General features: G+C 43.8%; 1 protein-coding gene across 1 annotated transcript; it reads right to left on the reverse strand.

The window, feature by feature from the left end:
- Positions 1-816: 816 nt before the first annotated feature.
- tril (TLR4 interactor with leucine-rich repeats) lies at positions 817-3,557 on the reverse strand. The gene has a single exon (XM_062435886.1). The coding sequence runs from the start codon at positions 3,334-3,336 to the stop codon at positions 817-819; it is 2,520 nt and encodes an 839-aa protein (XP_062291870.1). The 5' UTR covers positions 3,337-3,557.
- Positions 3,558-12,330: the final 8,773 nt, after the last annotated feature.

The following is a 12,330-nucleotide window of genomic DNA, read 5'->3' on the forward strand; positions in this document are numbered from 1 at the left end:
TAAGAATAGAAATAAAGGGAGTGAAAAAAATCTTGGAGTTCAAGAAATAAATAAAAATAATGCTTGTGTATGAATATCTCACTTTAAATATCCGCTCCATAATCAGGGCCTTAAAATATATTTGAAAACCAGAGATAAAGTAACATTTACTATATAGAGGAAAATATTGTATCAAGAAGGACAACTATTCATTCATAAACACTCAAATGACAAAATCAGTCACATTGTTGGGGATTTTACTTGTTCATGTAATGCAAAATGATACAAAGTTCCATATAAAAGTATAAACATGATAGATGTGATACAAAACAAGTATTTGTTTTCCTGCCAACCAGCAGCCAACATTATATACTGTACACATACCTACTGTATGAAGAGACATTATGATGTCTGTGAACTCAGTATTAGCACCATAGTTGAAATCAGTGATCCATCATTCATGCGTACACGCTTGCATTCAAAACAAAACACACACTGAGAAATGTCTGCAGGTGTGAGGAAATGAAAGAGGAAAGGCACAAAGAGGGAAGAGGATGTTAGAGGGATTAGACTTCCTCTGGTGTCTGAAGAGGCCCTGATGAGCTCAGCTGGCCTATTGTCACTTTAACCCTGAAAGATTTGGTCAAATGAAAAACACTAAATGGGGAGATAGTTGCCTTGGTTTGTTCTTAGCCCCAAACACACACCTACATTTTTGTGTGATACTGCACTCTGTCAAATTAAGTGACTAAACCAAAGATTGCAGCATAAACCAATAAACATATTTTTCTTTTGTGCAGTATGTTCCTTGTCAACAATTTTAAAGTTCTTATGGTTCTAGTCAGAGAACCTCTGCATGTCGCTGTCTCTGCGAGCACCGCTGCTGTCCAGAAAGCGGTCACAAGGGAACTCAATCAGATCTCCTTCCTCTAGTGGTGCGAGTCGTGCTGGACGACTGCTTTGGTAGCTGGTGAAGTCAGTGGACACCGAGGCGGTCGCCATGGTGGGGCGAAAGGGTCGCCTGGTGGAGTACATGTGCCGCACGTGCACGGCCGACTTCCTCCTCTGCAACCTCTTTTTCAAGCTCCGCCCAAGCCAGACGCCACCGATGACCAGCAGTAGCACGGCATTCCCAGCTAGTGTCGCCAAAGTCACCACCTGCAGGTCAGAGGTCAGCGTCTTTCCACGAGCGAACCCCTCTGGAGGAGTGACCAATCCTACACAGTGGTCACGGGGGGCAACTTGACAAACAGATCCTCCAACCACTCCTTCCACGCAGACCATGTAAGTCACATCCGAGCTGAGTTCTCGAAGGGTCACAGAGTGAGCGGTCCCACGGGCATAAACATATCGTGGGAAACGGTCTGGTGTCCCAAATCGGTCAAACAGAATCCGGTAATGGACTTCATCTAGGCCCGACCCAAGTCCTGGGGTGTAGCGGTGATGATCCCTGGTGGTCCAATAAACTGTGGCAGTACTGGACGTGACCTGGTCCACTGACACATTAGTGATGAAGTGGCGGTTGAACACACATGGATCCATGATTACAGGTAGACCCTCCTCATGATTTGACCTCAGAAGATCAAATTTTCCTGCTGACAGGATAGGAGAGGTGGTGGTGAACCCTGTGCTTGGATCAGTGGGGGTTGCCTCCTGGTTTCTAGTATAACTTGGTGTGGAAAAGGCTGGTGCATCTGTTCTGGAAACGACATCCGACCTTCGTCTCCCTTTTGCACGTTTCCCAGCTGCCTCTGTGGCAGGTCGTGATCTTGGGTTGAGTAACTCCTTCTTTGGTTTCTTTCTTTCCAGGGGAGGATAGGATTCTGCCACTTCCTGGCCTCCTTGGTCTCCCTGGATTCCCATCCCTTCCTCTCCCTCTCGTTTCCTTTTCTCTGCTTCTTTCCTCAGCATCACCCCATCCTTGTTGCGCTGTGTCAATTCGACACCTTCTGTCTCTTTCACCTCTCCTTCTTCCTCTACCTGGCTTTCTCGTTCTCTCTCCTCCAGTTGTATTGCATCTGCCTCTCCTCTCACATTGCCCCCCACCTTTACCAACACACGCCCTCCCCGGCTCTCCTCAGGCCCAGTTGGACTCCTACACAAATGTGACCAGTTCCCTAGGGGCTGCAGCTGGGAGCTGTTCACATAGTCCAGATATTTTCCCCTCAGAGTTGCCGGGTGATGACACTGCACAAAAACAGTTAACAATTTACCCTGAGAATGTGCAGTAGTCATCCATCTTTTCAGTTCCTCCAGGCGACAGTCGCACGTCCAGTTGTTGCCATGGAGGTCCAGGTCGTAAAGCACGTTATTGAGGGCAAAGATGTCCCCGGACAAGCTGGTGAGCATGTTGTTCTTCAGCTTCAGCACCCTCAGATGTTTGAGTTGCGCAAAAGCCAAAGAGTCAACTATGGAAATCCGATTGCGACTGAAGTCCAGCTCCTCGATGCGCTCCAGAGGGTCGAGGAGACCAGCGGGGATTTCCTCCAGTTCGTTGCCGTCAATCAGAAACTGCTTGAGGCTGGACAGTCCCTTCAGAGCCCCGTAGTCCAGACGAGAAATTCTGTTGTTGCTGAGGGACAGTTTTGACAGTTTTTTCAGATTTTGGAAGACGTGGTTTGCGACGTATTGAATTTCATTTTCAGACAGCAGGAGAGTTGTCAAAGCTTTGAGTTGGGAAAAAGTGAGAACATTGCGCACAACTGACTGCTTGTTGTTGGCCAGATTTAGAAAGCGCAGGTTGGTGAGTTTAGAGAAAGCGTTTCTGTGAATATGATGCAGCTGGTTGGATTCCAGATGGAGATAATGTAGACTGGTCAAACTTTTAAAAACAGAGTCCTGCAGAACTTCTATGGCGTTGCCATCCATGCGCAGTTTAACAAGGTTATCCAAGTTGGCAAAAAGTCCCGGTGTGATTTTCTTTATATCATTATTATTGCCATAGAGAATAGTTAATTTCTTCAGGGGTTGTAAAGTCCCAGAAGGAATAGTTGACAAAAGATTATGTCCCAAATAGAGCTCTTCCAGCTTGGACAGTTTCTCAAATGCTTTGGGGTGAACGGTCTGTATTTGATTGTACTGTAAATTCAATCTGACAAGGTTACTGTACCGCATGAAGTCAAAGGCAGAGATGTTTCCAATAAAGTTTCCCCCAAGGCTGAAGATCAGCACCTCCTCGGGCACCCGCGCGGCGGGTTTGGGCACAGTGCGCAAACCGCGATTGGTGCACATGAGATGCTGCGAGTTCTGACAGTCACAGCGGTCGGGACAAAAGTCCAGCGCCGGTGTAGACGAGATGAACCCCTCGAGCGACAGCAGGAAAAAGCATATCCCCGCCAGGAAATTGCCTGTATCCATTCCCACAGCGCGACTGGCACTGCCAGAGACTGATGCGGCATTCGCTTTGTTTTGTTCAGGTGCAGTCGTCCCTCTCCTCTCTCACGCTGGAGACTGACTCGTCCATAATTCACTTGTTGCACCGAAAAGTGACAAGAAAAGTGATGTTTGCCTCAAGCACATTGGCAGCATCATCATCTATAGAGAAGCATTATCTATAGAGCAAATTAATGTGTGCAGTGCGCCCTGATGCTGTCCCCACTATGTCTCCATCCCCCTAAGTGGTCATCTGCTGCGAATTACAGTTCCACAAAAAAAAAGCAGAGTTCAGGCGCAGAACGTGCTCTCTCTCTCTCTCGCTCTCTCTCTCTCTCTCTCTCACACACACACACACACACACACACACACACACACACACACACACACACACACACACACACACACACACACACACACACACACACACACACACACTGAAGTAGTCCCTCCCCCGCAACTCTGCGACCCTGCCAAAACCAGATGTGCACAAGTCTTGACGCACGGGATCCAGAGTTTTGCGCGTTCACGCAGGTAATCAGACTCTCTCTCTCTCTCTCTCTCTCTCTCTCTCTCTCTCTCTCTCTCTCTCTCTCTCACACACACACACACACACACACACACACACACACACACACACACACACACACACACACACACACACACGTCTCTACAGTAAGAGGGGGGGTGAGAGATTGAGAAACCCTTTGACCGAGTTTTCTGCGCGCCCCCGCAGCCACCGGGGGTCTGAGATCTGGATCGGATCCCTGGTATGGACAAAGCAGACAGGAAGATTTCCTTCCCACGGAACCCCACGAGAATCCCAAAGCCCTGGATTCCCGCGGATCTCGTGTACACAAAACAAACTAGAATCACCTATGAAACAAGTCTAACAAAACACTCAGATTCATATTTTTAGGGGATGATGAGCTATGACAAATAACAATTCATAAAACAGCTGTGCTAAACAGCTACGTGGTGTGTCTTGCTGCCCACGGGACATTCAGTCTCCTCAGTGCAGACTTTGCTTACACAAACTGAGTAAGTACTGTACAATCAACACATCAACAGGCAGCCTGCACGCACTGTGTACAGTAGGAACGCCATCATCATGCAGCTTGGCTGTAATTTACCCTTCTCTCATTAACGCGCCTTGTGTTGCTGCAGGAGGCCATAAGGGGCACAGATGGTTCACATTTGCAGATGAGGAATTTGGGTCGTGAAGTGTGTGTTAAGACCTACGAGGAGAGGTGCCAAATCTGAGTTAAAGATCTCCAACTTGAAAGTGGGGAAATAAATGCAGGGCGAGTGCAGCATGTGAAGGCTTTGCACACAACTTTTGCAGACGGAAGAATTATTCTCTGCAGTGTGCATGATAACTTCTGCTCAAGACTGCAAGGCAGGCAAGTTGCTGCCAAGACATCTGCACATTTATGGCACATGAGGTAGAGTAATTATACCCACTGACACACACCATAGATACATGCTGAATGAGTTTCTTTACATGCAGTCTGCTGCAACAGACAGATGCAACTTGTTTCTTTTTTTGCTTTAAAACAACTCTGATTGAAGATATGTCAACCGTGGGAAGGAAAAGCAAGTCATAACTCTCTCTCACTTGTACAAACACACAAACACACACACACACACACACACACACACACACACACACACACACACACACACACACACACACACACACACACACACAAGAAGCTTTTTCAACCACCCTTGAGAAACAAGTGATGCAATGGTTTCCAGAGCCGAGCTAATGGATGACTGTTTTAGCTCCTTGCATTTCCAGCACGGAGCAAAAAGCCCCAAACACTCCCTGATTGGCCTCATTCTCATGCATATCTGCTGGTACACATCATAGTCAGACATTAGTCTTATAGCTCAGTGTGTGTGTGAGTGAGTGCGTGAGTGTCTGTGTGTAAGAGAGACAGAGAGAAATACAGCCCTCAGGGAAGCCCCCTCTCTCTGGGAGGTCATTTCCTGTCTGGCCATTTCTCTCCATAGTATTTCTGCATCTCGTCCCCCCTCCCTATCTCGCTCTTTCTCTGAGGAACACACACATTGAGAAAACACTGGCCTCAGACACAGCGGGACCAGTCCAATTGTTTTATGGCAGTCGCCTGGTCTGTGTCTAGTTAAAGTGAATACACAAAGTTTTTATTATCAGCAAAGATTAGCTTTTACTGTTGGATCAGAAATAACTTGTGCTTACATTTGGAGAGGGAGAAAGACTCACTCCCAAGAGAGGTCAGTGTTTAAATGAGATGGACTGATAGAAGATTGATTGAATAAAAGACAAAAGAAAAAGTCTGAGGAAACTGAGAACACATGTCAGATGGATGTAGACGGAGATTGTTGTGAGGGGAAAAAGGGTTCTGGAGTTGACCCAGATTCACAGAGATGCTGGCACAATAGGCAGCATTAAGGACCCCATATAGAGCTGTCTGCCACTTTGCCGGGACACAATGAGGGCTGCAGAGTGGTTTCATCAGCCTTCCTCTCCTCCCAGCGGGCCTCTCAGTGTCCAATCACCCGGCCATATGACATTTCAGTCTCAGTGGAGAGAGAGAATGTGTATGTGTGAGGGAAACCTAATTCCATCAGGGTGAGAGAGAGAAAAAGAGAAGGGTTTGTATATTTGTCTGCACCTGAGCGTCCCTGTTTCATGGGACTGATAAATGTGTGAGTGAGTGTGTGTGTGTGTGTGTGTGTGTGTGAAATGAAAAATATCCTCACATCAGTGAAGGTGAGTTTGTGTGTGCACAAGCATACATGTAAATGAGATGTTGCTGCAGCGTATGTAGGTCGTCTGGGAGTGTTACATTTCTCCAGCAAGTACTCAGGTGTTCAATCAGCTTTTGTCTGAATGAGGGAGAGAGACAGAGAGCGAGAGCAAGTGTGTGTGTGTGTGTGTGTGTGTGTGTGTGTGTGTGTGTGTGTGTGTGTATGTATGGAGGGAAGAATAAGAATCATGATGGCCTACATGGTTTATATGTCATAATTAGCATCCTCAGCAGAGGTTGAAAGTAATTGCAACATTTTTTTTTACATTTCCTGACTTTTACATTTTTACTCCTTATTATGGCAAATTGAGATATTATGCTTTTTACTCCCCTGAACAGGCCGCTTTTAGAGCAGAAATGTTGACTCGTCATGGTAAGACAAGCAAAGGTCTTGTTGATCACATTAATGATGACTCGGTTATATGCAAGTGTCACACAGTAAGTCATGACAGTGTCACAGTGAGCCAATATGCACACCACCCAGACCCTGAAACTGAAGCTAAATGGAATTCAACCATCATTTTCTTTTAATTTTTACATCTGTGCTTTTCCTCATGTGACAAATGTGTCCAAATATATGTTATGAAAAAGTCCAAATTAGTAAATGGCTTCAGATAGTTTGATGAATAAATCAGGATCACGGTCCACTTACTCACTTCCTTAGCCTTCAACCGTATCACAGTATCTTCATTGAAAGACGAGGCTTAGCATTTCTCACAGAACTGCAGGTGTTCAAACTTTTATAAGTGAGCGGACCTTGAGTGGGGACTGTTTTATCACAAGGTCATGAAATAACCATAAAGTTAAACTTTTGAGCCAACATGGATGAGAATTCCTCAAAGTGCTCAGAATAATGGAAAGTTTAAACACCTGAAGTTTCATGAAAAACTTGATGAAGACCATGTCACATGGCCAAAGGCTCCAGAACAAGCACCTTGAGCGGATATCATTTTGTCAACAACAGATTAGATGTGTTGGACCTGAAACTATAGCATGGATACATACAACTATACAATGCTAAATGCAGATTAGACACCTTCCCATTCCCTTGAATGATAAAGTGTGTCCAAACATTTATCTGGTACTCCATATGTCTGTATTCTGCCATGTCACTGCTTCTTAACCAACGCTACTTGTTGAATTCTGTAGTTTTGATCATATCATTTAATAATTGATGTAACGCCCCTTTAAAAGTACCACTCACTGCAGCAGGGATAAAATGAGAAAAAGAGGTCAAATGCTGCATCTTACAATGCTATGACAGATGATGCTCCCAAATTGGATTCAGCACATACACCCATTTGTACACAGGGTTACAAAATTAGATGCGATACTTCCGAAGTGATCATCTATCATGTCTACCACACACACACACACACACACACACACACACACACACACACACACACACACACACACACACACACACACACACACACACACACACACACACACACACACACACACACACACACACACACACACACACACACACACCACAGACACACACATATTTACACAGCAAGGCTGACAAAATGACAAAGTCACAAACTTACAGGAAGGGGTGACAGTGGAAACATGTGCATCCTATTGTATCTCAAAATGCAGGGATCTCAGCACCACATTTTTCCCCTGAGGGCCTAACAACATGCACCAGGGAGAAAATCCATATGGGAGATGTCCTGGTAATGTAACACTGCATGAAACAAGCACATATCTGGGGCTTATCATAGTAATCAGTGTAAAGGATGGGCCACAATGAAGATAAACGGCAGCTTGGTTCCTCAGATTAGTACTGTGACAGCGCTCAAATCAATAGGAAACAGTTCAAACAAATAACAGATTGTCCCTGTGTGCACCAGGGACAGTAAGTATGGGGGTGGCGTGTCTATGTGTGTGTGTGTATGTGTGTGTGTGTGTGTGTGTGTGTGTGTGTGTGTGTTTTGCTTGTTTCAGAGTATGTAGGCTACGTTTTCTTTTTGTGAAGTTCTTTAAAGAACATATATTCTTAGGTAGAGTGAAGCAGAGAAAAAGAGAGTACAGAGAGAGAAAGAGAAAGAAAGAAAGAGGTGATGAGGAGGTGGGAATGTGTGCATTTGTGTGTGTGTGTGTGTGTGTGTGTGTGTGTGTGTGTGTGTGTGTGTGTGTGTGTGTGTGTGTGTGTGTGTGTGTGTGTGTGTGTGTGTGTGTGTGTGTGTGTGTGTGGAGACCGTTTACATGAGTAACAGCTGCTGGGATCATTAAGTGCTTTAGCTAGAGGCAGGATAACTCTACTCCAAACTCACATGCATTAACAGTGCATGTGTGTATAGATCTGTGTGTGCCTGTATGTTTGATACGGGATAAGTGAGTGTGTGAGCGTGTTTATACACTTAGAGGGAGACGGCGGAGGAGACTATCCCCTCTGCAACATGTGTCTGCTGCTGCACCGACAAATGCACACACACAGAGATCGAAGACCCTCTGCATGCTCCATGTTCCATAGCAGCTACATTGTAGGTGCACCGAAATGTGTATACATGATAGAAGAAAAGTGGAGTGAACACCTGGGCCCCATGCCATCTACCCTCCACATTCCCAGTGCTCCCCAGCTGGTTCCCATTTCACGGGGGAGAAAAGGAGGGAAAACAGCGGGGGAGACAGACAGTCCAGTTGCAGTAACTCTACTAATCATCACTGCTGCTCAAAAGAAATAATGATTAAAATAACAATCTCATTAAAATCAGTGCAAAGTTGCAAGTTCTACTAAACTGCTAACAACACTAGGATTTCATGCAACGTGGGAAATGCATTTGCTTCAACATTCCTTTCTGCTTTGGGAGAGCTTGAGCCTCTCACGCCTGACCTGCAGAGGTCACGTTTTGACGTTGAGACGAGTATGTCGAGCAAGCTGGGGAGGGGGACAACAGAGGAGGAAAGGAGAAAGAGGAAAGGAGGGGTGGAAGAACTACCAGGGTTTCAGTTGACTGTAAGAATGAAGGGAATAGAGCAGGCAGAGGGAGGAAGGGAGGTACTTGACATCTGGAAAAAATTAGAAAGCATGCTATTGCCCTGTTGAAAGGCTGGAGAGAGTTGAGGGGGAGATAGAAGAATAAGGAGGGCAGTGTAAAGGATAGTGAGTGTGTATGTGTGTGTGTTGAGAGGGCCAGTCTTTGATCTACTGAGTTTGATAGAAACTGTCTGCATGCACATAATCAGCCTCAATCACATAATGACACAGAAAGAACGTAATGCCTTAAGATCTTAAGATCAGTGAGCTGCACAGAAGATAACACTCACAAACTCAAGCACCCTGAAAACTGTGATAGGCTTTACAGAGCTGCATGAGCACACACAGACATGAAAGCATGTGAAAAACAAAAGAAACCCCCCACGCATATAAACACATGAAACCTGGATTAGCATCCCTCAGTCCAACACGATGCCAAACAAGTCACAAAGATGGGGTACAAAAAAAAAAGTAGACTTTATGAGTCATTAGAGCTGAGACATCTGATCTGCAGCTGTCGGCTCAGAGTCCCACACTGCATTGCTTTTGTGCAACATCGCCCTCTGCAGACACACAATATTACAGCATGAGGAAGCCACAGTGCATTAATACAACAGAGCAGGACTCCAGGTTCTCTGTGTGACGATTAATTTGGGGATATTTAATTATGAAGGTTTTTTTTATATATATACTGTAACCACCACTACATTAATATAAACTGAAATAATTAGACAACACCTGCATTATAACCTAAACTGTTTAAAGTAATAGTTTAACTTTGGGGAATTTTCATATTTGCTTTACATGAATATGTTGTGGACTATTTCTCCCCATTAAACTACAATGAATCAGTGTTTCCCACAGAATTTTGAGAGACTATGGTGGTTGGACCTCAGTCTGACTCTCTAAGAAGACAATGTGGTACATTTTTAAGTCAAATGCATCATTCTTAAGAGGTTACATCTTTTTATTTTTTAAAAAGTGCTCTAAAGAAAGACGTTTTACAGGTTCATAAATGTTCCAAACAAACCATCAAAAAAGACTAATGGCCAAATTTCAGCTCTGAAACAAAGAAAGCAGAAGTGATTATCCAAGTTCAACTAGTTCATATAAAAAAAAAAACATAAAATACTGATAGATTTTGACATTTTTCAGTAAATATCTTTTTCTACACTGTTTCAAGTTTGTGTTGTGTTTCTTCAAATAACTAAACTACAAATTAGCGGCACAAATTAGACTATGACGGGCCGCCACACTCTATATAATTAATGAAGAAAGTGAATAAGCATATTTCCCCAAAATGTGATTGAAAAAAAAGCATATACAAATGACTCATCACCCATTAATACAACACAGTACTTGCAGAGTGGCAAAAACAGGGGGTTATAAGGGATCCATGTATCATTTTTGGCCAGGGGGCCCCTTAATAGGTTAATCCAGCCCAGGGTCAGAGGTCATGTTCAGCTACAAAACAGATTCCCTGTCACTCACTTTGTAAAACAGAAGCCCTCTAGTTCAAGGGTGTTGCCACTCTTCAGAGAAATTACACAGTGCAAGTAGCTCAGTAAACTAAAGAACTTCCTGTGGAGTCCAAAACAGCATTGTACCCCTCCCTACAATTATTTCTGTTTGCCTTTTCGTGAAAAACAAGTCCACAATCAGTCAAAGCAATGCAGTTGCAATCAGCTGATTTATGAGTCAGTGGCACACAGTGCAGGGAGGGGAGTTCACATTTTCTACACGAGTACAAGCTGCTCAGTGTGCAGTAACCATATATAACCTATAGATGACACTGTCATACACAATCTGCATGCACAGAGAGTGTCTACAGTATGTGGGAGTGACAGAAAGGTGATAGGGGATATAAATACCTGCACTGGAATCACCTTTCATTCCATTATTTTATTAATGACGGTCTGTTTCTGTCTCTTTCTCATCTTTCCCTTGTTACATAAGATTCAAATTGTACTAAAAATGTTTGAAAGTCATCATCGGAGTAATTTTTTAGGTTTGCTGCCTCACAGTATCTGTATGTGAGTAGACAGGTGTGGCTCAGAGCGTGTGTCTTTAGTGTCAGGTAAGGCAGGGTGTGCTCCATTGTGACTAGAATAGTGCATGCTTAGTTAAGTACAAGAGAATCCACATGGCTTTGATAGTAGAGATAATAAGCTCTAATCTCACCTGTCTATTCTACTTAAACATTACACCATTACAAATAAAACACAGAGTAGATTTTCTCTCCCTCTCAGTCCTGACGTAGTAAGCCTAAATTCCTTTTAAACTCGAAATGCTGCCATTCATTTTGTCGGCTTTATATTTCAAGACACACCCAACACTGACTCTCCCCTTTCAAAGACATTTTTATGTTTTTCCTTCCCTCTGTTGCCATAGAAATAAGCCCTGACAGGAAGAGACAGCCGCATGCCCATGCAAAGGAGGAAATTTGTTTTGTTGGATAAACAAATCCAAGGAATGAAGGAGGTACAAAGAGCCATTAGGACAATAGAGGTAGACTGGGTGAGCAGGACTTTTCTGCGAAAAACATACAGGGAGCATAACTGCATCAGCGAAACATGGACATTAAGCAGAGACACACAAACACATGCTCGCTCTTTCACCCACTCGCTCATTCTGTCCGGGTGTAATCACACAACTTCTCTCACTTACTCATCATTTTAGTAAATATTCAGCACTTGTGGTTAAAGCCATCTTTTGCAACCAGAATGACTGAGGAAAATAACTAAACAATCTGTCATTGGACTGTACATAGTGTGATGAAGCAATGCAATCAGATAGATTATTAAGACATACTATATCTCCTCTCCTGATTTTAGATATGAACAAAATGCCTCCTATAATGCACAACAGGCAATTATGTTAAAAGAGTTTGCTGTATTCATGTATTCTGTTGACAGAAATCTGCCACTATTGATAGTCAATAACTTGTTAAAGCCATTTTAAAAGTGAAAACACCAAACATTCTCTAGTTTGAGCTTAATTGTGAAAATGTGCTGCTTTTCTTTGTCATTAATGATAATAAACTGACAAGACGAGTCATTTGGTGACATTACTTGGGTTTTAGAGCATTGTATGGGACATTTAGTTTCTATTTTCACAGGCGGGACAAGACAATTAATTGATTAACTGAGAGAATAGGCCTAATCGAATTAGTTGCATCCCTAATTTATTGTA

This window comes from Scomber scombrus, chromosome 16 (assembly GCF_963691925.1).
Source record: "Scomber scombrus chromosome 16, fScoSco1.1, whole genome shotgun sequence".
NCBI classification, from domain to species: Eukaryota; Metazoa; Chordata; class Actinopteri; order Scombriformes; family Scombridae; genus Scomber; species Scomber scombrus.